The sequence below is a fragment of the Uloborus diversus genome, chromosome 2 (genome assembly GCF_026930045.1).
Source record: "Uloborus diversus isolate 005 chromosome 2, Udiv.v.3.1, whole genome shotgun sequence".
Lineage (NCBI taxonomy): Eukaryota > Metazoa > Arthropoda > Arachnida > Araneae > Uloboridae > Uloborus > Uloborus diversus.
The window spans coordinates 139,745,560-139,772,280 of record NC_072732.1 but is presented as its reverse complement, the minus strand read 5'-3'; the positions used below and the strand labels follow the sequence as shown (position 1 = coordinate 139,772,280).

The window sequence follows — 26,721 nt, the reverse complement described above, 5'->3', positions numbered from 1 at the left end:
AACATTCCACATGTGCATGAAAAGAAAATTGCTACGCAGAATAAATTTTAAATTTCGTCCGAAAATTAAAAGTTCAAATTTGTAATCTTTTATTTAGTTGTTCATATACTGCTTGATACTTTGCTATGGATTTGAAGTTTGTGTACTACTATAAACGAATGTTGAACATAGTTTTGGAAGAAATGAATACTTTAAGATTTTTCGGTGTTTACCGGTTTTTTATTTTCCAATTTATAAATTGAATAGCTTCTTACAAAACTAAAATATTATTTACTTATTATTTGTTTCGTGTTTTGTTTTAGTATGGCAACACTGTCTGGCGCTTGTTTTAAATAAAAAACAAAAATACGTAATAAACATTAAAGTAAAAACTAATGAGATCAGTTTACATGTAGTTTCTGGTTTTCTTGTTTAAGTAATCCATTTTTTGTGATTTTGGTTGATTTTATTACTTAAATGAAAAAACATTAGTTCTGCTCTGTTGCGTTTTCGGTCAGGCTTGGAATTCTGTCACTTGGAATATAGATTATATGTTTTGTTGAGATGTAAGTGGATTTGCGTTTATGTTTGGAATTGTCTTGTTAATGTATTTCATAATCTTACGTATCACGCTTCCGCTATTGATTATACTCTTCTGTAAAATTCGAGTTTCGTTATCGTTCCTATTTTGGGTTATTCCACCTCAAATCAAACATAAAAATAGGATTTGAACACCCAATGTCTAAGATTTTTATAAAATTTAGTGTCTTTTAGGAAAGGCGAAGTTAAAGCGAAAATTGCTTTTTTTAATGGTCATGAACATTATACTGTGTAGCAATGGTAGCTAACAATGGTAACAAACATATTCAAATGAAAAAATCGGATCATTCATGGGGATCTTAAAAAAAAAACAAATAAAACAAAAGCTACCTTTCTCTAATTTCGAAAAAAATATGACACAAGATTTTTCATGAATTTTGCAAGTGAATTACTAATAATTGTATTTTTTTTCTTTCTCAGGTTGTAAAAAAGTAGAATGAATCAATATCTAGCCTACTTTTGATGAAAATTAAGAATTTTTGTCATCAAATGATCCATTGTCAAAATTTCATTCAAAGTTACTTGCAATTGCTTTTTTAAATGATCATGATTACTTTGTTGTTACATATTTAATGAAAAAATTCAGTGGCACTCAGGGACTTGGGTATCGTAAATAAAAGCCACCTTACTCTCCTTATGAAACAAGAAAAATACATTGACAGGGTATGAAACTCAAAGGTTAATTATTAATCATATATTTATTATTTTTCAAGCGAGGAGGGATTGGGAGCGAGGAGGGGTAACCCATGAATTGGGGCTCATTATACAAATTGAGGCATTGAACTTTTTAGAGCGGAAGCGAGGTTTTAGAGAACTTTGCTCTCATATTTTTGGGGGAGGTTGGTGCTCCATAGCATTTGACAAAAAGCGAATTTGAAAAGAATCGGATGTCCTTGAACTTCATTAATTTTTCTCCGAGACCCTGTAAGTAGGCTTGCCAGACGTCCCTGTTTGACCGGGACAGTCTCGGTAGTGTTCACTCTAGGGGAGAAAAAAGGCAGGGTGCTGGTCTTTGAAAGGGCAGTTCTTTTCATAAAAAGGGCACTTTTTCAACGCGATGCCCCTCCTACCAAAGAGCAATGATGCACCCTCTCAAAAAGTACCCCATCCTCTTTCCCCCCCCCAAAAAAGAAGAGAAAATAACAATTTAAAACAACTTGCAAAAATTCAAAGTGTAGTCTGCACCTTGACCCTCCCCCCCCCCTACAATGGCCAGCCCTGATTTCAGAATTAAATATCATGATTTTATTCAGAAAATGCACTTGTCTTCAGGTCATTCCATGTCAAGTGATCCGAAGTTTTTTCCCTCACCTTTTTGTATTTCTTTGAAATTTGGCTCATCAATTGTACCCTTTGAGGGCAGTTCTCAAAAGGTGGGAACAAACACAGACCTCAACTTTGAAGCTTCAACACCAAATTACTTTCATTTTAATTAACTCAAAAATTTTTGAGTTAAACTATAATACTGTATAGAGACAAGAATTGACATAAATTATGGAAAAAATGCTCTTCAAATGCCCTTAAAAAATATTTTCTTTGCTAAAAAGGCACAATTTTGGACATACCAAAACGTTAACTGAGCAAATGTACCATTAAAAAAAAAACTTTTTTTAATTATTTCCATACGTTTAAAAAAAAAATAAAGGTATGAATCTTACACTGAATAACTTTTTTGTTAATATTTTACACAAATAACAAAAGTAAAGATAGATTATTTACTTTGTAAACGATTTTAAAAAAAAAACGTAAGTTTGAAATTTGATGTATGTCCAAAAGTTACAATCTTTACAATGTTATTATTTGAGAACTAAGTATATGATGTTTTCGTTTTAAAGGTATTTATCGATCCTCAGAATCAATTTTTAATTGTTTTAAAGTGTTTTCATAAGCTTTTATGCAGTATCTTAGAAGAAAAATGATTTTTCTTAAACATACATGTGAGATGTCCAAATGGCGTTACGATCTTGACCGCTGATAATTCTGTCCGTTTATTCATAATTTTTGATGATCCACTGTCTTCTAACTTCAATAAAAAAGGTTATTATAATGTTATCTTCTTTAATCCATCGGTATTTTGCATAATTAATACGTTACACATTGAACCATACATAAATTACAGTAGAAACATGGCTGGTTATGTTCGTAACGAGAGCCATTTTGCGCTAAAATTGCCAAGCAGACCTCCATTGGCGACAACAGAGTATACGATAAGCTAAAGGTTACCAGAGGGGAATTCCTGTTTGAAAAATGTAGTTTTCCGTCAGCTGCACCAGTTTTGGCGACTTTATCACCTGCGCTAGCAATTTTTTTATTTTTAATTTTGTAGAGTTAAAAAAAAATCGTCTGCAGTTGATTTGTAAACAAAACAGTTGGTAATTTTCTTGTGATTTGAGAGATAGTAAGCCTTTTGAATTAACAACATGTTTTGAAAAAGTGCTTTAAAACAATTTAATATTAAGTTCTTTTATGGAATTTGTATTTATATGCTTTTTGAAGTCATTATTGATTTTTAATATTTATTTGCAAAAGGATTTATTGCAAAGTTTAATGCTCACACGAGATTATGTCTCCTAGAAGTAGAATAAAAAGTGAGGTTCTGGTAGAAGTGCATTCTAAGTTTGGAAAATATCTGCAGAAATGAAAGTTAATAATCCAGAGAAATGCAAAATGTTATTTAATAAAAGAAGTTACGAGTTTGTATAGTTATTTCCATGAAGCTTTTTTTTTTTTACCTTTCATCAACTTCTTCAAAATCATTCCAAAACTTTATTATATGTAAAGAGCAGTATGTATAAGCCATTCAAGTACTTCATTTATATCCTCTTCATTATTAAATTTCAAAATTCAAAAAGTAGTAAATAAAATTTTCATTGGAAAAGTTAAAAATCAGATTAACAATTGTCAAAAATGGTGAAACTTACATTATGATGATGTCCAAAATCCGTTACCTACAGGACAACAATGTCCAAAATTCTGTTACCTACAGACTGCTGATTTAATTTGCTAATTAACAATTTTTACAAATACCTGCTGTCTTTTCATGTTCATATATTGTGTTCTATGTATGCATACTATAGAATAAAAGCAAAATTGATGTCAAATTTGAAAATATTTGAAATTGCTCAAAGTTAACTTTTTTGTTCCCACCTTTTGAAAACTGCCCTTGAGGTAATTAAGAGTCCAAGTTTTTAGATTTTGATCTCTATTATTTTTTTATTTATAACACTTTGATTTTTCGAAAAAACCCTCTTTTTTTCATGGATGCTTGAACATAAAATGGACGATAACTCTGCACCAAATATAGATATAGAGATTTGGTAAAAAGCATTTTAAAGTACATTAATTGCTGTTTAATAGGATATGCAACATGACTAATGGGCAGTTCTCAAAAGGTGGGAACAAAAAAGTTAACTTTGAGCAATTTCAAAAATTTTCGAATTTGACATCAATTTTGATTTTATTCTATAGTATGCATACCTAGAACACAATATATGAACATGAAAAGACAGCAGGTATTTGTAAAAAATTGTTAATTAGCAAATTAAATCAGCAATCTGTAGGGGTAACAGATTTTGGACATTGTTTTCCTGTAGGTAACGGATTTTGGACATCATCATAACGTAAGTTTCATCATTTTTGACAATTGTTAATCTGATTTTTAACTTTTCCAATGAAAATTTTATTTACTACTTTTTAAATTTTGCAGTTTAATAATAAAGAGGATATTAATGAAATACTTGAATGGCTATACATGCTGCTCCTTACATTTAATAAAGTTTTGGAATGATTTTGAAGAAATTGATGCAAAGTTAAAAAAAAGCTTCAAATTAAAAATAATACAATTGTAAAAAGTGACATCAGATTTTAATAATGAATATTTTTTCTAATGTCATAAGAATTAAAATGATGTCTAAAAAAATTATTGAAGAAAGAAATTCGTATTTCTATTTGGAGATCGTTAAATTATGTTTCCAAAAGAAAGAGAGAGAAAAAGAATTCTAAAATAATAAAAGCGGAAAAAAAAAAAATTGCTAGCGCAGGTGATAAAGCCGCCAAAACTGGTGCAGCTGACGAAAAACTACATTTGTCAAACTGGATTTCCCCTCTGGTAACCTTTAGCTTATCCTGCACAGTGTTGTCGCCAACAGGAGTTTGCTTGGCGATTTTAGCGCAAAATGGCTTTCGGTTCGATCATAAGCAGCCATGTTTCTACTGTAATTTATGTATTGTTCAATGTGTAACATATTAATTATGCAGAATACCAATGGATTAAAGAAGATAACATTATAATAACGTTTTTTATTGAGGTTAGAAGACAGTAGATCATCAAAAATTATGAATAAATGGACAGAATTATCGGCGTCAAGATCGTAACGCCATTTGGACATCTGACATGTACGTTTAAAAAAAATTATTTTTCTTCTAAGATACTGCATAAAAGCTTATGAAAACACTTTTAAACAATTAAAAATTGATTCCGAGACTCGATAAACACCTTTAAAATGAAAACATCATATACTTAGTTCTCAAAAAATAGCATTGTAAAGATCGTAAATTTTGGACATGCATCAAATTTCAAACTTACTATTTTCTAAAATCGTTTACAAAGTGAATAATCTGTCTTTACTTTTGTTATTTGTGTAAAATATTAACAAAAAATTATTCAGTGTAAGATTCATACCTTTAAATTTTTTTTGAAACGTATGGAAATAATTTTTAAAAATTTTTCTTTAATGGTACATTTGCTCAGTTAACGTTTTGGTATGTCCAAAATTGCGCCTTTTAGCAAAGAAAATATTTTTTTAAGGGCATTTAAAGAGCATTTTTTCCATAATTTATGTCAATTCTTGTCTCTATACAGTATTATAATTTAACTCAAAAATTTTTGAGTTAATTAAAATGAAAGTTATTTGGTGTTGAAGCTTCAAAGTTGAGGTCTGTGTTTGCTCCCACCTTTTGAGAACTGCCCTAATTTCAAAAAAAGTTAATTTTTAAAAAATGAAGTTTTAAATTTAAATTTTTCAGAAAAGATATAATGAATTTTTTTTTTAAAATTTTCACAAATTTGTGTATTTTATGTTTATTTGCGCAAAGTTTCAAGTTGGGATCTCAATAGGATCATATTTTTTTGAATTTTTAAATAAAATTTGACTTAAGAAATAATGACATTTTTCAGATTCTAAGTAGTTAAATATGGGGTTCTCTTACTGGGGATGGTCTAGTAAGTTGTAATTGATCATGACTTTCCCTGAAGTGAGCTGACATGAATTTGTAGATTGGTATGCCCCCCCCCCCCCCTCCGCCACACAACCACTTTTTATCTTTTTTTTTCTTCCAAAACTGTATTTAAAAAAAAAAAAGCTGGCACGCAAGAGTTATAATAAACTGGTGCACACGCTGCTGAACATCAGTAGTGACTAAGGCTTATAAATGCGGCGGGGGGGGGGGGGGGTCATAAACACTAAAAGTCGGAAAAACTTTAACAGACAAATAGAACCCAACTCATTTGCAGCTTTTTTTTTTCTTTCGGAAAGTGGGAAGGTAGGGGGAAAGGGGGTGGACAATCTGGAATGAAGCTTAACAACATGGAAGGTTATGCTCAAACTAGCAAAACTTGTTTGATCTATAACTGCTTTTAATATATGTATAAATAGATCTCGCTGCATTGCTCTCCTTTACAACTGAAATTATTAAAAAGAAAACTAGCATTAAAGAAAAGAAAAAAGCAGCTGCACTCCATATGTTGTAGAAAGACAGTTAGTTTTATGCGGACAGACATATGCTCTGATACTTAGATTTATTTTTAATTTAGTGTGAAAAGAATGAAACAACACAGGGGGAAACACTCCTATTTTGCTAGGATCTTGGGGCAAAACTATTTCTTTCCTTTCTCCAAAATTGAAAGTTGGTGCAGAGGTAGGGGATGAAATGAATCATAACTTTCCTTATCAGATAATGAATTAATCAAGTACACTTTGTGAAGCTCGGATTGAAAAAGAAACTTGGTGTGGTCTGAGAAAAAAAGAAAAAGCATCAGGTGAGGTGCGATACTAGCATAGTGTTAATTGTGTGTGGGGGGGGAGGGGGTAATGTACTTGGTCTTGCTTTAAAGAACATTTACCAGTTTTTAATATGTTTTCTATTCATTTTGTTTTATTTTATTCATTTATTAATTTTTTACATTATGAAAATAGTTTTGAAAAAAATAATAACAAAAGTGGGGGGGGGGGGGGCCTTTTTCTTACTTTAAAGAAGAACATTTACCAACTTTTAATAAGTTTACTATTTATTTTGGTTATTTATTTATTTATTAATTTTTTTACATTTTGAAAAAAAAAAGATTAAAAGTAGTGGTGGGGGGGGGGGGCGCCTTATCAATCTACAGATTCATGTCAACTCATTTCAAGCATAGTTATGATCAATTACTACTTACTAGACCATCCCCAGTAAGAGAACCCCATATTTAACTAGTTAGGAATCTGAAAAATGTCATTATTTCATTAAGTCAAATTGTATTTAAAAATTCATAAAAATATGATCCCATTGCGATCCCAACTTGAAACTTTGCACAAATAAACATAAAATACACACAAATTTTTGAGAATTTTTTTTTTTTAAAATTCATTATAACCTTTTCTGAGAAATTTAAATTTCATTTTTGAAAAATTAAAAATTTTTCTGAAATTAGTCATGTTGCATACCCCCATTAAACAGCGGCTAATGTACTTTTACATGCTTTTTACGAAATCTTTCTATCTATTTTTGATGCTGAGTTATCGTCCATTTTATGTTCATAGCATCCATGAAAAAAAGAGGATTTTTCGAAAAATCAGTGTTATAAAATAAAAAAGTAATAGAGATATATATATAAAAAATCTAAAAATTTGGACTTTTGATTACCTCAAAGGGAATAATCGATGAGCCAAATTTCAAAGAAATACAAAAGGGTGAGGGAAAAAAATTTCCCAAATTTTGGATCACTTGACATGGAATGACCCCTTTGGAACATGGTTCGCTTGACCCCCCCCCCCCCCCGAAATGCCAACTAAGCACATTTTTCCCCATTCCTAAGGAACATTTAGCTAATTGCTGAAATTTGGATTTAGGGGCTTAGTTTTTCAACCTACTTTTGGGTCACAATTTTGACTACCTATTTCATAAGAGTAAACACTCTTAAGCATTTCAAAATCCTTTGAATTGCAGTGTAAGAACAGTATTTAATTACTGATCCCCTTTCCTACCTAAAAAACGACCGAATATTTTGCTTTATGCGCATGCAGTGATGTAGCAAAGCCTAAAACAAAATCGCACATCTTATCTAAACATTATAATATATAGATAAAATCTTTAAAAAAAATATTGAATATTTAAAGTACTTTTCCTATTTTTAGAAGTACTAAGCTGAATGAATTTATTAGTTCAGATTTCTTTATTATATAATTAATATATACATATATATATATATATATATAATATATATATATATATATATATAATATATAATACTATATATAATATATATACTATATATATTTTTTTTTTTTTCTTTTGTGGTCTTCATCCCAACTGAGCAATGAATCAATTTCAGAACTGTTGTTGACTATAAGCTGATAAACATAGAAAACCTGCCAAATTTTAACAATCTTAGTTTCTAAAAAGTATGAAAATTGTAATTCTAGGAAATAGTGGTACTACTGTTTCCTAGAATTACAGTTGAAGGATTGGTGGTTATAGCTGGGGAGGGGGTGGACATTAAATTTAATTTGACTCATGCATTCATGTTAAAACTGGTTTACACTATTTACACTATTGTTAAAATATAGCTACTGCCATGAAATGAAAATAGCTAGAAAGTTGCTTTTTCACCTATAGTATAAAAAGCAACTTTAATTAATGGCCACAAATTTTTGAAGATTAAAAAAAAAAACACGATTTCAATTTTAAAAAAATCTGATTTTTTTAATTTTTTAAAAAAATTCATGAACCCTGGTTCTGATAACGAGCCGGATGAGGTCAAATAGTTTGCGTCAAAAATATGTCTTAAGGTGCTCTTTTGACTGCTATCTATTTCAACTGTTTTCATTAATTGCACTATTCCTGTGGTTCCCTAGTCAGTATGCAAAAACTTTTCCTTTTCTCTTACAGTTTAAATGTATCATTACAAATTTGTCTTTGTTTGATTTCTCAGTGTTCGCGCTCAACTATCCGTAACTTGGGTCCCAACGACCCATTAATGAAATAGATTTGGATCCTTGGCAGAAAAAATGAGTCCCTTAAATTTTAAACAGAAAATCTTAGCACATAATTGAATAATATACAACTATTTATACTTAGGGAAAAGAAACTATCTCACATAGTTATTTGAAAAGGTATGAAATAAACTAAATTGGTTAATTTTGCCCTTTTTTTCTGTGATTATCATATGTTCAAATAATACACTTGCAAGATTTAGTTATTTGAGAAACTATTTAGTCAGTTACAATGAGGTAAACTCAAAATTTACTTTAAAGTTGGATTTTACCATGAAATAAAAAATAAATGCCTTTGATTGATCAAGCAGAAAGCACACCCTTAACCTTTGCTTTCATGAACATTTTTCTAGGTGAAAAAAAGCAAACAGCCCCCCCCCTCATCAATTATCAATGGCAATTTCATAGAAATATAAAAAAATCGCAAACGAATTAACCCAACGCAAAAATCGCGATCGCAAAAACGAAACATTTTCTCACATGAGTATGAAAATTGCTCATTTGCAATCTTAAATTAGAAAATTTGACTTCAAAACTCAAATTTGACTCTTTTAAAATATCTGTTGGCTTTGGTACTACTTTTAAAATTTCGCCATTTTCAAAATGGCGCGATCGATTAATACGTGACTTTTGCAAGTCCAAATAAAAATAGCCCCTCAGAAATAGGTGAATTACTAGAAAATGAACAAGGTTAAAGGGCTTTTGTATAAAATTCATATTCATAAGTAATTTAACAAGGAAAATGTTTTTCACCCATCCTTTTATTGAGGATGCAAGATAATAATTTTCAAAAGTAATTCTGGTTAGGTGAATGCAAAATAGATAAGCTTTTACTACTCAGTTGTCCTGTATCAATCCTGAAGATTGCATTGAAACCACTCTTACTTTTGATCTTTATTGTTGTTTTCAGGAATTTCCCCAAGATAAAAGTTGAGGGGAACTTATTCTTAGAATACAGTACAATGGGCTATTTATGAAATTGCAATATTTTGCTCCTTGAGCTCTGACCAGGAGGTCGCTGTAAGCTCCAGTCTTATCACTAAAATTCCATTGACTGATCAATAGCTGATAAAAAGATAGGGTCATTTTAATCCTTTTCTGTTGATTCTCCTGGTCATTGAAGCTTAAAAGCATTCACTAGATAGAATCTTCAGCATTTTCCACAATTTTTTTTCTGGTTTTTATCTTTTGGGTGTTCTGGGTCCCTAGGACCCGAATTTTCGCGGAAGTTGCGTCCCTTTCCCGCGAATTTGCGTAAAAAACCCGCTATAGCGCGTAAACGCGAACCCTGTATTTTTTCCCCCACGTATTTCTTAACATTCAGCTAAATTTAACAAAAAGAACAAATTATATTTCTATGATTTTTATTTTGCTTGTATAATTATTTTGCAGTAAAAACCTAAAGTTAATGTTGATATTTCCATTAAGTAGGTACTTCTCTTTAAAAAACTGAGCACATTTTCTTAAAAGTTGTATTTTGAAAATAATTAGTTGTGAAGAACAAATAAAATAACTACTTTCCTCTGAAAAATCTGTTTTACCACTAAAAATAATAATTTTGCTCAGTGTGAATAAATAAAATTATTTCTATCATTTTTTGTGGCATTGGGGCTTTTACAGTTACAGGGAGAAGTAATTTTTGACTATGTTTGCATGAACTAATGCTTATTCATTCATTTATTCTTTGAAATTTTTGTCATTTTATAGTTGTTTATTAATTTGGATTTTTGCAATGAAAGAGCCTGAAGGTGTGCCAATTCTGCAAGAAGAAAATGAAGAGCTGAAGGAATGCACAAAGAACAAAAAACTACCTGATGATAAATTGCCTAAAAAGGTATCATGGAAACAAAAATGCTCAGACTTGATTGCAGATCTTGAGGACAACAGTAAGCATTTTATTACTTTTCATAAATCAAATAAAGAATGAAGTAAAAATTGTAGTTATTTTCTCCTCGGTTATCTTTTTCTCTAGAAGCCTTTTTTTTCGCATTGAAAAGGGGGTTCTAAACATGCACATGCAGTTATCTGCAATTTTGTGCCAACTAACATTGTAGCATTTTCTCTTATGGAGTAAGATATTTGGTTTAGCCTTTTTTATCATGCCAGTCTCTATGACAACGCCAAAACATTCCTAATATTTTTAACCAGGGCCCTAACCTGACTTTTGTTTCGGAAGGGGTTTCACCAAACATATTTTTTGAAACATTTATATGGTTTATCAAATTTGGTTTCATATGTATTCCATTGATTTTTGTTACATTAGATTATCTAAATGAAAGGAGGGGATGTTCTTACAAAACGCCGTATTGTTATCTATACATATAATAAAATAAGATGTTTGTGTGTGTGTGTGGCGCGCATCCCGAGAAAACGGTAAGACCTAGAAAGATGAAATTTGGTATACAGGTGCAGGTTTTTGCTGAAGATGTGCACCTCGGGCTTCGATTTTTGATATTTTAATTAGAAAAAAAGTTATTTAATGTTTTATGTGTTTTTTGCACTTTTTACCTCACAGACCCCGAACCAATTGCGCCACACAAATATTTTTTGCACTATAAAGTAGGAGATTTAATTTTAAATATGATGAATGAAAAAATTTTGAAAATAGAGCAATTTTTGTATTTTTTATGAATTTTTCAGAAAACCTTTAATTTGCATTTTTCCTGGGTTTTGTTTTTTTAAATATCATCCTGCGAGAAGTATCAAAGCCCCATTTCCAAAATTTAAGTTGGTAATAGTAAAACCATTTCGCCCTCTTCAGAAGAAAAAAGTTCTTAAAAATACGTAATAGTTTTTTTTTTAAACAATTTTTTAATGCTGAACACATTATGTCTTTCCACGCATCGGTCAAAAAAAGCGTTCTTCAATCTTTTATGCCTCTGACGTAGTGATGTAAAATACCCGGGTATTTATTTTTAGGGGTAAATACCCAGGGTTATATACCTGGGTAAATACCCAAAATGGGTATTTACCCGGGTATTTATTTCAAAAATTTATATTCAACTAAAATACTTTTCTGTATGTATTCCACTATGTATACATACAGAGTGTTTTGTTTTAACCTTCAAGACCTCTATTTTTGCAACCGTTAGTCCTAGATGCATACTTACAATTGCAAAAATGTTCAAAATCAGATGCAGACTTAAGATATTGAAAATTTGAAGTAAAAATAAAAATGAGTAAAAAAATACAAATTTTAACTTTTTACACGGGCCCCAGATCCTCTGACTTATTGATATTTAGGGAAATAATCTCTACTGAAAAACAATTACAAAAAAAGTTTGACATTAGTACGACCAATATTCATTGAGATATGAAACGCAGCGTTTTGTAACTTACACCATTTTACACTCGCCGTCAGTAACATCTTTTGGGGGAAAATATAGCAGTTAATGAGTATCTATATAAAATTATATGTGTGCAGAGTGATTTTTCAAATTGTTCAAGATTTTGCAGCGTGTTTTGCGTATCACGGCATAACATTTGCATGAATTTTTGAGTAGAAATGAAAAATGTAATACCTTGTTTTTTACTTTGCCAGCCTGTCATTATTCTGAAAGGGTAATAAGTTCTAATCTCATCTTCTGCATGGTCCCTTAAAACTTTCAAATGGAATATCTCCTTGAGTTTTCATTGCACAAATGTCAAGTTTTTTTGTGTCAGTAAGTTTTAAATTCAGATCATTTCTCTAAATATAAGTTAGGGGACCTAGAGCCGTATAAAAAGTTAAATTTTGTAGTTTTTGACTCATTTTTATTTTTGCTTCAAACTTCCAATATCTTTACTCTGCATCTGAATATTTTTGCAATTGGAAGTAAGCATCTAGGACTAACGGTTGCAAAAATAAAGGTCTTGCAGGTTAAAACGAAACACCTTGTGTGACCAACTATATACAAAACAATAAATTTTCCCCTAAAATTTGTATTTTGATCACATATTTAAAGAATTATTGTGGTAAACAACTCAGCAATCTAATATGATATTCACATTAAATGTGTTGGATATGCCTAATCAATGTTGATAGCCAAATTTCACATATAAAAAGCAATTCTACAAAAAGTAAAAAGCTTAACTAGTTACAAAAAAAAAAAAAAGCAAACATCTTCTTCAATTATGGCATTGAAAAGAAAGATTCTTTGGTTCGTGATATGTTTCTTTCATAATTTCATTAAGTCTTTCGATAAAAAATATTATAAACTGTGTAATACATATGTATGTATCAGTTTTACCAATTATTTCATATTTAGATTTTAAAAAAAAATATCATTCACTTTTTGCATTTTTTTGTAAAATACCCAGTTTTTGGGTATTTACCCAGACCTTGGGTAAATACCCGGGTAAATATCCAAAAAATATTTACCTACCCACTGGGTATTTACCCGATCCACATCACTACTCTGACGTCACTACTTGGATTTCGATTCGTATTTACGATGGAATCTTAATCGCAAACAATGTTTATCTTTTGTTTTTACTATACAGCTTACTTCTACATTTTATGACGTGATGACCACGTGTTTTCCAGCAGAGCTTGCTTTTTTCTTTCCTTTTTTTTTTTGTTTTATTTAGTTATTGCATTTATTTCTTTTTCCATTCCTCCCCCCCAAGCTTGAACGTTTTGTTGCATCTTATTACGTTATATTTCATAGTTATGCACATTTAATTCAATGATAACAGAGATTTTTTTTCTTTGTCAAACGCTACTTTTTGCACACTATGGGGAATTTTGAAGATTTTTTTTTTTTGCTCTACTTAAATAAAAAAAGGGGGGGGGGTTTTGATTGATCTTTGTTTTTATTAGGAAATGAGCGGGGAGGTTAAAATAAATAGAGATGGATAAGAAAATTTAGATATAGATCGTAAAGGTAGATAGCCGCCGAAGGCGGCAATCTTGGCGTAAAAATGTGAATGGCACAACAAAAGATAGAGATATATGATTAATACTGCTGTCAAATTTATTTAAACAGCCACCGAAGGCGACAAACTTGAAGTAAAAATTTAAATGACAAGTTAGCCAAACAGCCGCCGTAGGTGGCTGCTTGCATAGAAAGGCGAATGGCGTAAGAAAGCGGACTGGCTGGTCGCCGCAGGCGGCTAGTACATAATAAATGAATTTCTCAATAACTACAATAAACACAATGAGTTTGTACAATTTTTCAGTCATACTAATTTCATTTCCCAAATAAAATTGAAATAATAATAATAACAACAATATTATTTCTGTCACCAAAAAATAAATAAATAAATAAAATGAATAAATACAGTGACCGTTCACTTATACATGACCAACGAGGACAATGAAATTTTCGCGCATAAGTGAAAAGCCCAAAAATAAGCTTAAATGCAATAAGTTAACATCAGTTACCGTAATGCTATAGTATACTGCTAATACTAATGAATAAATACGTATATAATTTCTATTTATACATTGTAATTCAATGAAATAAAATTTGAAGTTGTACATTTTGTCATTTTTTATATATTGTACAGTACGTAAGCGATTTCCCCAAACCTAAAAAATGTCGCGTGATCAGAGCTTTAGTCTACAAGGATGCAGAACATCCTCGATAGGATATGTCAATACTTACCGCTTGACCACAACTTTTAGTGACATCAATCTTTTTGTATGTAGCCCATTCTCCCTTCCCGATATCAATCACAAGACTAAGTCCAGCCCCCAATTACTCACTTGTGCGATAAAGAACGCATTCTTCGAAGAATCCGAACAATGAAATAAAGGCATGTGAATTGCTGCTCTAAGATGTGAATGCATTCCACAAGAGACAGATCAAGAAGGGTACAAATCTTCTGATAAGCAAACCGTGAATATGCGATTTAGCTAAAACTTGAAAAAAATTTATTGCCCATAAGTGAAAGGTGCATTTTAGGTTTCGCGTATAAATGAACAAGAATTAATATTGTTTTCCTATATCACTGGCTGGGCCCATGAGAAAAACGCGCATAAGTGAAAAATGCGTATAACGGAGTTTGCATATAAGTGAGAGATCACTATAATGAAAACCATTTCTTCGGATGAAAAACTTCGGAGGGGGTTTGAACCTTATAAATCACTCCCTAGCACACGGCCCTGTTTTTGACCAAAAGCTACCATGAAAGCATATTTTTATGATGAAAGCATTAGGATTAACGGAAATGAGAAAAGGAAGTAGAGTCCCAAGTGGTGAAGTTCTGGTGAGAAAGTGGCATAGAGTATGATCCCAAGTATCTAAAATAGACCAGACCTATTTTTGATCCTTGATATTTATTTTAAATTAGTTTCAATTCAGTGTTTAATTTTCAGAGTGGCGTTTGTGAATTTTGAAGTTCTATAACTGTCTTTGTTGAAAACTTCTATATTGCTAATTTATCAGTGTCCTTCTGATAATTCCGTATCGTCCGATCTCATTTTCAGCATGGTTAGAATTTTAAACTTGAGTTTTAGGCATAAATGTTTTGAATTCTTTTTTGTTAGTATTGTTTTTTTATGACGATAATTTCTCTAAACGTATGTTTAGAAATTTAAAAAGCATTAAAAATAATAATAATAATAATTTCCTATTTTTTCACTGATTTATTATTATTTTATTTATTTGCTTCAAACAATATCTTAACTCTGCATCCTATTTTGACTGTTTTTGCAATACAAGTATAGATCTAGGACTAATGGTAGCAGAAATCGATATTATGCTGATTAAATGCACATATACAATGAAATCTTGTTAGAACAAATGCCAATACAATAAAATCTCTTTGCTAAAAAATAAATTTTCAGTCCCGAATTAATTTCCATTACATTGCTTGAATTCAATTACAATAAAATTCTGTTGCAACGAAAAACATTCGCAGTAAGTTCCTTGTAACAGGATTTCACTGTATATTCAAAATTATTGCATGATGGTGTATAAAGTTGAGAAATGCATGAATTACACCCCTTACTAAATACTTATATGTATATATCCTACCCTCATGCTTGCAAAAGTAATTGTTTACAAATTATCAAAATATTATTTTTTTTATAAATGGAGAAAAATGCAATGTTTATAGAAAAAAATCCAGCTATAGTTTTCTTCTTCAAAGTCTATAGGAATTTTGAAAAATTTAATTAAAACGTATTTTTTATCTCTAAAAATTCGGTGAATAAACATACAAACTAAACTTCAGATTTGGTATTCCTTCTTGTAAAAATTATTAAAATGTTGGTTTGATTGTTTTTGTTTTTAGATTTGACTGAAGCATCCTCTGATCTTTCGAAAAACATAGAAGATATTAAAAAAACCATAAAACTAACCATTCAAGAAATTGATGAGATAAAAAAGGAGGAGCATGAATGTGATCCCATCAAGGAAGAGGCTTCGAAAGAAAGGTTCATATGTATTTTCTATTTATGTATTACATATTTTTAAAAGGTTTTTAATGATAAAAGAATTCATTAAAATTTTTATTGTTATTTTTTTTAATGAAAATATATTTTGTGAATTTTATCTTCCACTACAGTTTCTCAGACTTATTTATAAAAATATTTACAGTAGACCTCCAATTATCTGAATCAATTGAAGCCAGACCCCATTTAGATTATCAAAAATTCGGATAACTGGATGTTTTCCTAAAAAATAATTTATTTTATTAATTAGCATATGCATGTTGAAAATGGGAGCAAAAAACAATTTGTAAAGGAAAGATGGTTTTAAGGGGAAGGAGGACCAGTTTAGGAGGCAGAAATAGTAGAGTTTTTCTTGTGAATTTTTTCAACAGGGGAGGGATAATCGGAATTCCTTCAAACTTCAAGAATATTTTATTCAAATTTTGAAGTACACTTTGTAAATTTTTCAAGTCATTTCTGCGAGAAATAGAGGAGTTAGAAGCTGATGTCCATGGATGGTCGCCATCTGAGCTTGTTGCAGGTGTGCATTCCTGAAGTTACAATTTCTATCTGCAATCATAACAAATTTTTTTAATCCTTAACAACATATTTCCTCCTTATGAACCTGATTCTGGTTAACATTTCTTGTTTTTGAAGTGTTTGATCACAAAATTCACGTTTTTCTACCATTTTTGTTCAATTTTTAAGCATTGAAAAATATTTTAAATAAGAATATCATCCCAGAAGTTGGTTCATATAGAGTAATTGAATAAAGAATATTCCCACAAAGTTTCAGAACGATTGGCATTTTGTGCTAAGATGCACACCAGTTGAAAAGAAAAGTCGTTTCAAGACAAACAGAATTGAAAAACACTGTTGTGAACATTTTCGAATCTTAACAGTTTTTTAAGTGCTCATAGCATTAGAACTAAAAGGAATTTTGAATCGAAATTTTGGTACCATATTCTTGAATAGTTCTACTAACATTTTATGACATTAAAAAAAATGAATTTTTGATCCGTCTAAACTGGTTTCCCCCTTAATTAATCAAATAGAAAGGCAACACTATTGTGTGTTATGCATACTTGCAAATGCTCTACATAGTATAGTATTTACATAATTTAATTCAAATGAAAGTCATTGATTGCTGAATATTTAGCCTAAAGAAACTGTTTAATTAGCTTTGTAGAGAAAATAAGGCATAGACAGAATCATTGCTCTTAGAATCGCAATACATTTCCATCTAAATTTTCTTTCTGACATTCTAAAGGTTATTCGGATAGCAGAAGTGCGTACAATTGGAATTCTACTGCATTTATTAACTTTTACAGGAGTTAATAAGTAAGGGATTAATTAAATTATCAATTAAAGGTAGAAGATGATATTTAAATATATCTTTTAGAAATGTGTATTTAACAATTTTTAGACGGTATAAATTTAATTTTCCTTTCACTTTGAATTTATTATTTATCAGTGATTACAATTACTATGATTTTGCAGCTGCATATTTTTTGCTTATGTTCTAAATACTGTCGGCCCCACTTAATGGTAAATCGTCGGTTCCAAGAAATATTTGATTAAGTGGGGAAATTTTATTTACCTTTCTAAATTGACAATATTTGTCTTAAAAAGTAATACTAATAATAAATCAATAGCTATATAAAGGAAATAGTTAATGTTATTGCTAAAAAGTTTTTGAAATAAATTTAACAAAATATTTCAATAATTAGTACAATACATTACAAGTACGTATGAAAATTATGAAAAGTAACCTACAACTTGAGTTACAAAATCTTAGTTTTGGCACCTTTTTTCCAGTACTTTATTTTTTGAAAAATTCCATAATAAGATCCTCAATGTCTTTTTGGAAACCTTTTCTGACTCCCTTTTTAACTTCCTTGTCTACTGTATCTTATATTTAATACTTATCAACATCTCATTGTCTAAAGTGTGTATATTTGTTTGCATAATTTAATTATCGACAATTTTTTTTTTTTTTTTGTTTGTAATGACAAACGCAAAAGAAATTAAAAAAGACAGGGGAAACGTTTTGATGGAATATGAATGTTTTTTTTCTCAGCTTCAACCGCAATCATTGTTCTTACTTAATTTCTTTCTAATTTATTCAAAATTTTTCTCATGAAAAATATTTGCTAAACCTGATTAATATTATTCGATTATCTGGGGAAATTATTCAATTAAGCGGAGATCTTTAACATTGCGTCTGTGGAGAAATATTCGGTTCCTGGAGGTTTTATTTGTATAAGCAGGGTATTCGTATATTGGTTACCCGATTAAGCGGGGCTGATAGTATATATGTAATTCAAAATATTGATTATTGTTACTGATTTTATTTTACACTAGCTTTTTAAATCCAATTGTTGATTTTTAATTTGTGTATTTATTAATTGAATCTTTTTTTTTCCTGTCTCAACTAGAAATTTATAGAATGATAGCATTCTGATTAAATTCATAGTATCATTAATGTACAATACTTAAATAGCAAATGTTAAATTATTTAATTTCTTTCAGCAGCTTTTGTTATTTATTCTAAAGCTTTAACTCATAGACAAAAAAAAAAAAAAAAAAAAAAAAAAAAAATAAGGATTTTGGTTTTGATAATTTGTTAGTGATTTTTTAAATTTATTTGTTCATTTTTCAAAACTAAATCAATTGATTTAAACTTGTATCATAAGTATTGTTGCTTACTGTCATTTGATTCATAGAAATATATAATTTTTTTTTCAACACTGCTGAAAACTTTCATGCTTACCTCTGAAATCTACAACAAGAAGTTAGGGTTTCTGGCAGCGAGTGATAGCTTGGAGGTTAGAGGTTAAACCAACCAGAATCCTTGGGTTTAAGCAATACTGTCATTCCTAGTATGTATACAAAATGTAAGGAGTATGATCCTCCCCCCCCCCCTCTCTCCCCCAGATGAAAATGTTGGCTGTGCTAGTGATATTGACTGTTCCATACAGACTGTATCACACAAATTAATGAAATTAATGGGTGTTTCTTTGATTAAGTCAGTCATTTCATCCAAGAAGCAGTCCTTGTGGGTCAAACAAAACATCAATTGCTTGCAGAAAGAGGGAAAAGTACCTGTTTTGGTTGTACCTGCCTAAAAATAAACTTTTCCATGGTTGTCATTTCTTTTTTTATTTATTTTACTGAACCACTTGTAGAAGCTCAGTGGGCCTCAGTAGGAGTATTTCTCTGTTAAAAGACCAATTTAACAATAAGAATAAATATAGGCATCATCATGACACCTAAGGCGTTAAATAAGTTTTTCAGGCGTTAAAATGAAAAACCTTTGTCTTATTTATAATAAAATATACAAGTATGAGGTTTAAAAAAATCTATTTTGCAAAAATAATGCAGACATGCAATTTTGGAATGTCAAAATCAAGTAACTTTTTTAAATATTTGCGTTATTCACTCATGTCAATTGTGAGTTGTATATATGATGAGTTGGAGGAAGAAAAGGTAGGGGGTATTCTTGTCTATAGGCTTGATTTTAAGGTGATTTTACAAGCGTAATAGAAAAAAAAGGTAGGTATTTTCACTATCCATTCTTATCAGTTTTTTATTGATATTTTAAAAGTATAAAAATGCATAATAGTTGGAAAAAATTTAAAATTGTAGCTGGTTGAGACTGGCAAAGTGGAGACTCAAAAAAAAGGGAGTCTCCTGGTTGACCTGATTCCAATCCTCCAGGCGATCTGAAACATTAAGTTAAGGTTAATTCTTATTAAACAAGGATGTAGAATTGTCTGGACCTAGCCAATTTGAAAAAAAAGAAAAAAAAAATTAACAAAATGGCATCTTTTTGAAAAAAAAAGTTCATTTTTTGGCTCCTTTTTTGAATTTTGGTCCTTTTTTAAAAATACTAAAAATCAAAAATTACAAAAACTCCTACGTGCAGACAGTTTTGATAGTTCTAAGAAAGTCTGTACCAAATTTCAAGTAAATCAGTGCTTTAGAACTTGAGATATCTTACCAACCGTATCAAAAAAACTTGTTTCAAGAAAAACGTGTGTTTGCAGTCTTATTTCAGCAAAAGAGTTTATTTTAACACAATTAACTATAACTCCAAAAATAATTTGAATTGCCATAAATCCTCTTAGAAACTTATTCTTAAATGTATAATTTTTTTGAAATCTGAGGAATAAAATTTGGCTCTTAGGATAAATCAGAGTGTGGAAATAAAATTTTTGGTTGCAAAATGCACCAAAACCACTGCTTATTTCTAGCACTGAAGAGAACCAATGTGCCGAGAATTTTTCATTATTGCCATCTTTTTTATGTATAAATACCTTTGTTTTTTACAGGGTACGGCAAAAAAATGGCAACCTTTTTGTATCGGTCTTTACGCAGACATGTTTAAATGCAGCTACATGATTCTTTTACTATTAAATTCTCATTATTTTTCTGTGCCAGTCGTTTATCATGTTTCCATCGATTAATTGACATGCTTTTCTATGCAGAATGTCAAACAAACGTGTTGCAATTTTGGAGCTGTTTCGACAAGGAAAACATCAATGTGAAATTGTGCGTTTGCTCGGTGTTGGAAAGGACGTAGTGTCTAAAGCAATTAAACGATACAAGGAGTTTGGCCACGATGGCCACCATCCATGAAGTGGCAGAAAGCGGACTGTCAACACGTCTGCTAACCGCAAAATCATCAAGAAGAGAGTTCAACAAAATCCGAGGATCTCCATGAGAAAAATCGCTCGTGAGACCGGTATAAGCGATCAGTCAGTCCGCCGAATGGCGGAAGAGGAGCTCAACCTCAAAGCCTACAAGCTCTAGAAAGTTCAGCTTCTCAACGACGACAACAAACGCGTACGACTGCAAAGATGCCGCCAACTGAAGCGTCGGGCCGCTGCTCAACTAAGGGAGCATATCCTTTTCACGGACGAGAAACTGTTCACCGTCGAGCAAGCGCACAACCACCAAAACGACCGAATATGGTCCGTAGAAGCTCCAAGTACCTTAGCAGTCGTCGAGCATCGTCAAAATCCCACTTAAGTGATGGTTTGGGGTGGGATCTGCGCCAGCGGTAAGACCCCACTCGTTTTTGTGGATCAAGGGGTGAAAATTAACCAAGAAGTCTACCGCCGCGACATTGTTGAGGCTGTTGTGCTTCCCTGGCCTCTTGAGCACTTCGGCAATGCAAATTGGACGTTTCAACAGGACTCAGCGCCTGCTCACAAGGCAAAAATGACGCAAGACTGGTGCAGGACCCATTTTCCAGATTTCATCTTGTCGGCGGAATGGCCGCCCTACTTGCCGGACCTCAATCCAATGGACTACAGCGTGTGGTCCATTTTAGAGGCTAAGGTCTGTGCTAAGCCCCACAAAAACTTGGAGGCGCTGAAGCAATCCTTGCGCCGGGAATCGGCTCGATTGTTGCCGGAAGACCTGCGGCCCATCGCCTAAAATGTCAGGTCACGTCTGGACCTGTGTATCGCCGTCGGAGGAGGCCACTTTGAAACAGGCTGAATATGTTATGACCATAGGTCCATGCTATTGTTATTAATTGTTACATTTGTTAAAAAAAATTTTTTTGATAAAATTATACAAAAAAATAAGGTTGCCATTTTTTTGCCACACCCTGTATATACAATCGTTTGTAGAATGTAAGCCTATAACTGTGAACAGTTGTATGATGGTAAAGGAGCAAGTGATCAAATCTGGCTTATTTGAGAAGTTACTTTGTTATTTAATTATGTATTTATTGAATTTAGTTATTTACTTTTTTAAAAAGGTGGTAGTATGAGTTGTTATTATCGCCTTAACGAGACTCAAAACGTAAAAACCATGTTGCCGATAAATTTGTTCTTGTAGAATGTTGTATTTTTTATGCATACTGTTGAAATAGTAATTAATCCTAGTTGTTATTTTACTGAAACAAGAAAAAAGATTGCTTTTGATCTTGTTAAGTTTTCATTCATTGCTTTCAGTTATATCCTGCAGTTATACAAACAAATTTCCAAACTTTCATTTGACCTTGACAGTTCAGAAGATGAAATACAAGGCTGTATCCTTTAAGGTGCTTGCTTGATTTTTTTTTTTTTTTTTTTTTAAATCCATAATTTACACTTAAGCATCAACTTTTTGTTTTAAATGATAAACATGATTTTGCCACCCTGAAATTCTAATGTAAATTTTTTTAATGTTCAGAAACTGTCTTTAATATTTTCTTAAAACCCCTAGAAATCCTTTTTAAAATTCTAACCTTAACTAGTTCCACCTTTTCTTAGTCAGTACAACCTTTCTTCTTCATTTATGATTTTGTTCTTAGGGTTTATCCTCACTTCTCCATTCTTATGCAAATGTTCCTCGTTACAAACATGATGTTTCTGTCTGGATTTTTGCTGATACAAATATTCTTCTTTTTATGGTTCGTTGTAAAATTGTAGTCTTACTACTATTATATATGCGAAAGTTTGTCTGTATGGATGTATGGATGTTTGTTACTCTTTCACGCAAAAACTACTGAATGGATTTTGATGAAACTTTACAATAATATAGCTTATGCATCAGAATAACACATAGGGTAGTTTTCGTCCCATTATGGGGGGCAAAACCCCCTTAGGGGGCAATAAAACACAATTTTCGTATAAATTCTCTAATATGGGGATGAAAAAATACTTGCACATATTAACATCATATGTCCATCGAAAGCTCTGATTTTTCTGCTGAAGATGGCACCTGTTCGAAATTTCTAAGTAGAATAAAAAACGGGTTATGAGCTTTTTAGTTCCATGTTCGAAGGCTTTCCTTAACTCAATACAATATTTAGTGCATCATCTCAACTCCCTGTCGATAACGACTATTGTTGCATTGTTGACTATCTTTGCTTTTCGTGACTGTTCAAGGCTTTTCTCAAGTCAAATCTTGAAGTAAGATTTTTGCACAAGATTGACAAATAATACATGGATTTGGCTGATTTTTTTCCATTTTAATGCAACTTTGAAGAAATTGATGGGTTTTTTAATTTAATTGTATTGATTGGGTATTTAATCGATCAGCTGGAATCTAGCCAAACTTTTTTTGTGGAATCATTTCAATAGCTAAGGGATTTGGCATTTTTTTCAACTGTCGCTGTTTTTGAAACTAAAGACTATGCAGTACTGTGTTTCTCAGTTTTCACCATGTAACCAAATATCGCCGTTTCTTTAATATTTCTTTCTTTAAATTTGTTAACACGTAAAATAATTCGCCAACTAATTTGCAAATTCATAAACAGCGCAAAAACCTCCATTACTTTGTCTTTGCACACAATTTCAAACAATTGCCAAATTTTTACTGTTTATTGGAAACATTTCGGGTAGCATCATTGTTGACCCTATTTTGGGACGATTTCTACGGTTATGAAGTTACACATTATACAATAATTTAGATTGCCGGTGTAGCGCTGGATATTATGTATTTGATGGAGATCGGGATTATAAGGGAACTGTTTCGCTTTATTTAAGAGTAGTTGACCTCACTCGAATTGGATTTTTTGGGAATTTTTTTTCTTTTGTTTTTTTACCGAAACTGACTTCTTTACAACTCCTGAACGTTTTCGTGATTTATTTTTTTTGTGATTTTTGGGTTCTTCTCAGTTTTGCCAACATTTCATTTACTCTCTTTACCCCTAATTTTCAGTTTTAATCATACCTTTTGATACATTTAAGGGGGCAGGCAATTTGAAATGTCGGCGAAACTAGAGACAAACAATGTTTTAGTAACTATTTGACCTCTGCCAGTAATGACCATTAACTTGAATCAATTGAAAAAAAAATCTACATCAACGTGAGCGAAGCCGCGGGCAAAAGCTAGTTTTTAATAATAATTTAAAGTTCTAAAACTTTTACTTACTTCAAAATTTTAATTTATTGTTCAGTCTTTTCTATTTTTATAATATTTTGTAATTTTGATGTTATAACGATATATGCATGGGTATGGGAAATCAATCAAAGTTGTTTGGCTTAATTTTGTAAGCATTTTATCAAACAAATAATAATTATTATTTTTATACTAGTGTTTTAAATTATTGTATGCAGTAGAGGATTTTAAGGGGGGCACAGGGGGCCTGTGCCCCCCCCAAAAGGGTGATTAATTTAACTATTTTATTTATCACTTTTTAATTGTCTTTTCTTTTGCCTTTTTTTATGTAGTTAATTGAAAAGAATACAAAACACAAACAGCATATTTTGAATAATAACATTTTTGTTTGCTAAAGAAGTATTACTAGAGTCAGAGGCACAGAGTTGCAGAATACATTTAACTTACTGGTTTCGAATTCAAGGGACCGTGTTAACACGATTCGTCCACTAATTTTTCTTTAATGGAATCAATAATTAAAAAAAAAAGAATTTAATGTTTAGGTGCAACCTAAAAGAGTCATTTTGATCCAGGAACCTATTTGCAAGATAATAGATTTCTTTTTCAGCTTATAAAAAATGCAAAATGAAAGAAATTATATGGTAGCTTCTTGGAAAACCCATGATTTTTAATGGAAATGGCATGTATTATCAATATGTTCTCTCTACTGTATCATGGCTTTAAAAACAAATCAGCAACTGTTTTGAAATTCACACAAAAATAGTTTCTGAATTCTACAGTAAAACTTATATGTTATGAAGTAATGAGACTCAAAAACTCAAAAAAACTCAAGTGAGGTATGGGTTTATTTAATAACCTTGCCCTAGTGTTATAATCATTATGACAATTTTCCTAAGTAAAACCGCTCATTGTCTAGCGACTCGGTGACATTATATTGGGTTTAGTATTTAAATGGCTTGAAACGTTAAAGATGTTTTCCATCCACATTCAAAGTATATTAGTACATAATATTCATATACTTAGAAGTAGATTAATTGACCTGAAGGAATCCTAAAAAAAATAAATAATAATAAATAAAATTTAAAATAAATGATAAAAAATTAAAATTTGTTATGAAACATCAAAGGCGGCAATCGGGGGGGGGGGGGGGAGCAATTCAATTTCCCGTGCCTCCTCCATAAGATTTTTCTGTATCCGCCCCTGATTATATGGAGATACAAACAAAACCTTTGATATGTAGTATCATTATTTTTTGATGATTTTTATATGCAATATTGAAATGCTTGCAAAATCACAAAATGCTCCTATAATCCACTGTTGATCACTCTGAAATCAATTGTTTTAGGTTGGCAATCCTGCATTAGGCTTAAATTTTGCATTTATGCTTATACTAGGTTGTAGTCCTTTTTTTTTTTTTTTCCATTTCATTTTATTAAAATTCTTTTTTTTTTTTTTTTTTTTTTTGTTTTTTTGTTATTTGCTCATTTGTTTCTAGGATCTCCAGGAACCAGGTAAAAATCCTGATAGTACACAAATTCCAAAAGTCTTATGATTTACCGAGAACCCTAAAACACCCTAATTGGGAAAAAAATACAGTGCTTTAAAATGCTTTATTTTGATTTATATTTTAGAGTGGGAACCACACATGTAATTTCATCGTTTAATACCAATTGTATTTAGTTATGTTTATCCACTTTGTTTTCTCCTTTTCATTTTTATGAATTCCAATTTTTATTATTTGAGACTATTGTGATACTTTATAATACAAACCTTAACTCATATCAAGTTGTAGCCTCAAATCAGCTAAGCACTTTTCATCTGAATACCAAAGAACATACTCAATATTACATTGCTAATCATTTGTGGAATCTTATTGGTGATGATGGTGAAAGTACCTAAGAAATTTGTTTTTATCAAAGAAAAAAAAATCTATTTCAACTGTTTTGCTTTGAAGTAGTTTTTATTCTTCCCTTTTTAAAATTTTATATTTGTACAAGCTTATTGTTTTTAATCTGTGAAGAATTTGTATCTCTTTTTTTTTTTTTTTGATGTACTACATCAATTTTTTGATCATCTAATGTGTAATTTGTGTGCTGAAAAGGTTCAAGTGCTCCAGAGGGAAAAATTTATGAGTTCTATGATTGTCAATTGATTGAAAATGGTTGCTTGCAACCAGCATTTCTGCTCGATTAATATTGTGTTGTAAGTAAATTATCTGGAAATCAATCATGGATTTTTGTTGTGTGTATTGCGACCACTATTTGTGTCATTTAAAAAAACTATATATATATTTTTATATTAAAATTTTTCTTTTATAATGATGTTTGCTTATTTTGTGAGATATGACCTTTAATTAAAGAATGAAATGGGCTTAGAAATAATTTTTTTTTTTTGGTCACGCTATTATAATTATTTGCAACTGTTAAAAAAGAGAAAAAAATAAAGAAATTTTCTTATGTTACAAATATGAAAACTGTTCAAGTGGTGCATATAACCTTTAAAAATATAAATGGAAGCTCATGGACCAAAAAACAAAGTTACGTTGCAAGTGTGAACTCCTTTTCTACGACAAATTAAGTAATCTCGCAAAACTTAGCAGGGGAAAAAAGGAAAGAAACGTAAAAATTATATAAAGAAACAAAAGTTAAAAAGATAAAAGTTCAGTACTGTTAAGGCGAGAACCACTCATTT

At 30.9% G+C, this 26,721-nt stretch overlaps 1 protein-coding gene across 1 annotated transcript; it reads left to right on the top strand.

The window, feature by feature from the left end:
- The first annotated feature begins 333 nt into the window (after positions 1-333).
- Positions 334-26,395, top strand: LOC129217373 (uncharacterized). Its single transcript, XM_054851662.1, has 5 exons — positions 334-545; positions 10,536-10,714; positions 16,050-16,191; positions 22,158-22,234; positions 25,817-26,395. Exons 2-5 carry the CDS (start codon positions 10,561-10,563, stop codon positions 25,927-25,929), a joined length of 486 nt encoding a protein of 161 aa, XP_054707637.1. The 5' UTR covers positions 334-545; positions 10,536-10,560; the 3' UTR covers positions 25,930-26,395.
- Positions 26,396-26,721: the final 326 nt, after the last annotated feature.